The 5,000-nt window shown below is 45.1% G+C and overlaps 1 protein-coding gene across 1 annotated transcript in view; it reads left to right on the top strand.

Moving 5' to 3' along the window:
- pdzk1ip1 (PDZK1 interacting protein 1) overlaps window positions 1–898 on the top strand; it is a 5,636-nt gene extending 4,738 nt beyond the window's left edge. The window contains exons 4-5 of the mRNA XM_061034079.1: window positions 53–124; window positions 427–898. Coding sequence (XP_060890062.1) covers window positions 53–124; window positions 427–496 — 142 coding nt within the window. The 3' untranslated portion in view covers window positions 497–898. The remainder of the gene's footprint in view (window positions 1–52; window positions 125–426) is intronic.
- Window positions 899–5,000: the final 4,102 nt, after the last annotated feature.

Genomic DNA, 5,000 nt, shown 5'->3' with positions numbered 1-5,000 from the left:
ACATCTGGTACCTACAGCGTCTACATGTGAATGTGTTCCGATGTTTCTGCAGGAGGAAAACGGAAATGAGACAGGAAGAGTCCGAGACAGAAAACATCTACGAGATCACTCTGGACCTGGTCAGGTAGGAACGTCACACACAGGTCAGGGTTGGTAGTTTCCTCCAGATTCACAGATTGGGGCAGACGGAGCACTGAGGACCAACCGTGTCTTTAACTCTTTGGATTTGGATCCTTAAATGAGAGTTTAAAGGAGCAGTATGTAACTGTGACACCTGGTGTTCAAAACGGGTACTGCAGTCCAAACTCAAAACATTAGAGAGCGCTGACATCATAAATAAAAAGGTGACGTCACATAAAAGTGATTTTTACCGACTGATTGTGCACGCCTTATCTCCTCACCTCGTGTGTGTTTTCGGTCGATCAGGAACGACGACAGGAACGCCTTCAACAACCACGCGTTTGAAAACACCGAAGAAAAGGTGACCTCCATGTGACCGTCCTGCAGCGATCCTATTGGCTGATGTCCTCTCCAACCCTTCACAAAATCGAAACATTCACTACAACACGTCCTGCAAAAAAAAATGAAATTGTCTTTTTGTTAAAATGATGTCTTTGTTTCGTTGTACCTGTTGTCCCAGGTGGGCGGAGCTTACTGTACAAAACGTCAGCTATCCGCCATGTTGAAATGTCTTCTTTAAATGTTTGTTTCTCAGATTTTTCATCTTGAAGTGCAGACAAACTCATTTAGAAGAATCACAGAGATGATTTTAAAGATGACCTGTTACTGTTGTTTGTTTTTCTCGCTCTCTTCTCCTCGCAGACGACCAGGTGATAAAACACGAGGTCGTCCGTCAGGTGATCTGTGAGCTGAGTAATAAATGATCTTTTCTAACAAAGTGCTGAGTCGACTCTCATTACTGATCCATGAAACAAAACGCCTGCCATTAATTATTAAACAACATTTAACTGAAAAACAGCTGTTAGTTTGGTGTGTTTAAGGACAGTGGGACAGGAGAGCGTCAGTAGAAAGGTTGAGTGTCTGTGTTTACTTTAAGGTCTGAATTAACAGTCGGGTATTTTAGTCTCTGGTGAGTTTATGGTCTGTAGTAACAATGGGACATTCAAGTTTCTGTGGTTAGTTCACTGTCTGTAATAACAGTGGGACAGCGGAGCGTCTGTGGTTAGTTCACTGCCTGTAAAAACAGTGGGACAGCCGAGCATATGTGGTGAGTTCACTGTCTGTAATAACAGTGGGACAGCGGAGTGTCTGTGGTTAGTTCACTGTCTGTAATAACAGTGGGACAGCGGAGTGTCTGTGGTTAGTTCACTGCCTGTAAAAACAGTGGGACAGCGGAGTGTCTGTGGTTAGTTCACTGTCTGTAAAAATATAGGACAGCCGAGCGTCTATGGTGAGTTCACTGCCTGTAAAAACAGAAGGACAGCGCAGCGGCTGTGGTTAGTTCACTGCCTGTAAAAACGTAGGACAGCGGAGTGTCTTTGGTTAGTTTACTGCCTGTTAAAACAGTGGGACAACGGAGCGTATGTGGTGAGTTCACTGCCTGTAATAACAGTGGGACAGCGGAGCGTCTGTGGTGAGTTCACTGCCTGTAATAACAGTGGGACAACGGAGCGTCTGTGGTGAGTTCACTGCCTGTAATAACAGTGGGACAACGGAGCGTCTGTGGTTAGTTCACTGTCTGTAATAACAGTGGGACAGCCGGGCGTGTGTGGTGAGTTCACAGCCTGTAAAAACAGTGGGACAGCAGAGCGTCTGTGGTGAGTTCACTGCCTGTAAAAACAGTCGGACAGCCGAGCGTGTGGTGAGTTCACTGTCTGTAAAAACAGTGGGACAGCCGAGCGTGTGGTGAGTTCACTGTCTGTAATAACAGTGGGACAGCCGAGCGTGTGGTGAGTTCACTGTCTGTAATAACAGTGGGACAGCGGAGTGTCTGTGGTTTGTTCACTGTCTGTAATAACAGTGGGACAGCGGAGTGTCTGTGGTTAGTTCACTGTCTGTAATAACAGTGGGATAGCGGAGTGTCTGTGGTTAGTTCACTGTCTGTAATAACAGTGGGACAGCAGAGCGTCTGTGGTGAGTTCACTGTCTGTAATAACAGTGGGACAGCCGAGCGTCTGTGGTGAGTTCACTGTCTGTAATAACAGTGGGACAGCCGAGCGTCTGTGGTGAGTTCACTGCCTGTAATAACAGTGGGACAGCCGAGCGTCTGTGGTGAGTTCACTGTCTGTAATAACAGTGGGACAGCGGAGCGTCTGTGGTGAATTCACTGCCTGTAAAAACAGTGGGACAGCAGAGCATCTGTGGTGAGTTCACTGTCTGTAATAACAGTGGGACAGCGGAGCGTCTGTGGTGAATTCACTGCCTGTAAAAACAGTGGGACAGCAGAGCGTCTGTGGTGAGTTCACTGTCTGTAATAACAGTGGGACAGCCGAGCGTCTGTGGTTTAGTTTTCAGTTCTAAATCAAACACTGCAGCAGGTCATGTTGTTGTTGTTGTTGTTGTTGTTGGTGTTGTTGTTGTGCTCCGTTTACTTTTTATTAAAACACAGATGATTCAGGACAAAACAAACAAACAGAATCAATAATCAGAAGAACATGAAGATCATTCACAACATTTTCACAGCTCGTTCGTCATCTGAGCCGACAGACGGACGGACACGTTGATTCAATCAGTGAAACCTGCTGACGTTAACGTGAGAAATATTCATCGGAGCTGAAGTGTTTCAAGGTCGTTTTGGAGCTTGAGACGTGAAAAGACGAAAATATCTGTGTTATAAAATCAACAGAGGGAAGCCCGAGGTATAAAACATAAGGGTTCATGTTTGTGGCTCTTAAACGCCTTAAAGGGATTTTTAGCATCGCAAATGAACGACCCCAGAAGAGTTCACGTACACTAAATGTGGCGTCTAAACATTTTATTTTATTAGATCAATAATTTCACATTTCTGTTAGCGAGCGATGTGTTCATGTAAAACAGATTGTTTTAAAAAGCATTTCAACTTTTAAGAGTAAAATCTGACTCAGAGATATCTGAAGATCTACTCTTTACTCTTGAAGAATCTAGGCTAACAGTTTCCCTCCGTTTCCAGTCTTTGTGCTAAGCTAGGCTAACCACATCCTGCCAACAGGAACCGTCTGAGAGTTTCACTGAACGTCCGTCGGTTCTGCTTCACGGAGACACTTTTTTTATATCCGTTCTGTCTATGACAAACACGTGGAAGACACTGTATCTGTTGCCGTGGGCGACAGGGGGTCTCCGAGCCCACCAAGTCCTGAGAGTCATCTCCATGGAGACACGTAAATATACATCATCTATATAACGCTCAGCTTTAACATCTTCTAACAGTGAAATCAAACAAACGCTCGATGTACAAATCAGAACATGGTTAATAAGTTAAAGACATTAAGACCGTCAACAGGCTGAATTCTATCCCATAATAACCTCCCACCTTACATATGACACACACTTTGAGTTTTTGATATGGAAGCCTGTGAGTACCAAAATAGTGAGGAAATCATTCTAACATATTAAATGTTTGATCGACGCTGAAGCAGATTTCTCTTCACACATGGAATATCGCTGGTTGAAAAGATCACCGCCAGTTTTCACGGTCCATCAGCGCCGCGGTCCGTCAGCGCCGTCCAGTGGGGCGGGGTGGGCGCCTTGAAATGGATCAAAACCGCGGCGCTGACGTACCGCACCACGCACGGACTGTGACTGTGTAAATTGGCGGTCAGTGTTGACACAGTTTTTCTCTGGTGGTCTCCAGATTGACAGGCGATGCTACTTGCTGGCTAACAGCTAACCACCGTCATTTACCACAGAGGAGATGCTAAGCTAACGTGTGCAGCCTCTGACCTCAGATTCAGTCAGACTGTTTGAACTCCTTCAGGGTTGGTTTGAAACGTCGCTCCATCATGACTCCACGTTGATATATTTTGTCGCTATGTTGATATTTTGAATATTAGCTTGGCGCTAACAGAGTTTCTCCACCTTCTGATGTCAACTTTAAACAGCTTCAGGACGTTTTCAGAGTGATCTGATGTGAGAACACAGCAGGATATAATCAGGAGAATTCACCTGGAGCCAGTGGGAGGGGCCAGTGGGAGGAGCCAGTGGGAGGGGGTGGTGACCTTTATTCCCTGTGATCACTGCACGACCATAGACTGTCTGCACGCCACCTCTACCATCTCCGTGCTCTAATCAACCTGCTGCTGCATGTTTCCTGTTCTCCAGGATGTTCTTCTCCTCTCTTTAGTTCACATTGAGATACTCATTATAGCGTCATATAGAGGACTCTGTTGCTTCGACGCCACTTCCACGTTATTCTTATTACATCATGTTTTGCATCAGGAGCTCAGGAACTAATGCTAACATGCTAACATGCTAACATGATGAAAGCATTCAAGTGATTTGTTTACAGGAAGCAATAATTTTAGGTTAAAGATGCATCTTATACAAAATAACCACGAGGCACAAACACAAATAAATGGCTGCTTATCGGAAACAGAACAGCTGATGAGATCAACGTTTGTTTTGTTTCATCATCAGAATATCTGTCGAGACGTTTGTGTTTCAAAAAGGTGAGAAACCAAAAAGAGTCACAAACTTCAAATGTCATGCAGAATATATCAGATGGTTGTTGTAATGCTGCGACGAGCGGATTCATGAGTGACATCTCACGACCCAACGCCAAACACACAGTGACCCTTTAATTGACCCCGACCCACAGGTTGAGAAACTCTGTTAGTAGGTATAAAAGCTGTAAGACATTTCTGGCCATGCTGCAGAGAGATATACTGTGTGTGTGTGTGTGTGTGTGTGTGTGTGTGTGTGTGTGTGTGTGTGTGTGTGTGTGTGTCTGTGTGTGTGTGTGTGTGTGTGTGTGTGTGTCTGTGTGTGTGTGTGTGTGTGTGTGTGTGTGTGTGTCTGTGTGTGTGTGTGTGTGTGTGTGTGTGTGTCTGTGTGTGTGTGTGTGT

This window comes from Labrus mixtus, unplaced genomic scaffold (assembly GCF_963584025.1).
Source record: "Labrus mixtus unplaced genomic scaffold, fLabMix1.1 SCAFFOLD_142, whole genome shotgun sequence".
NCBI lineage: Eukaryota > Metazoa > Chordata > Actinopteri > Labriformes > Labridae > Labrus > Labrus mixtus.
This window is presented reverse-complemented; position numbering and strand designations above follow the sequence as displayed.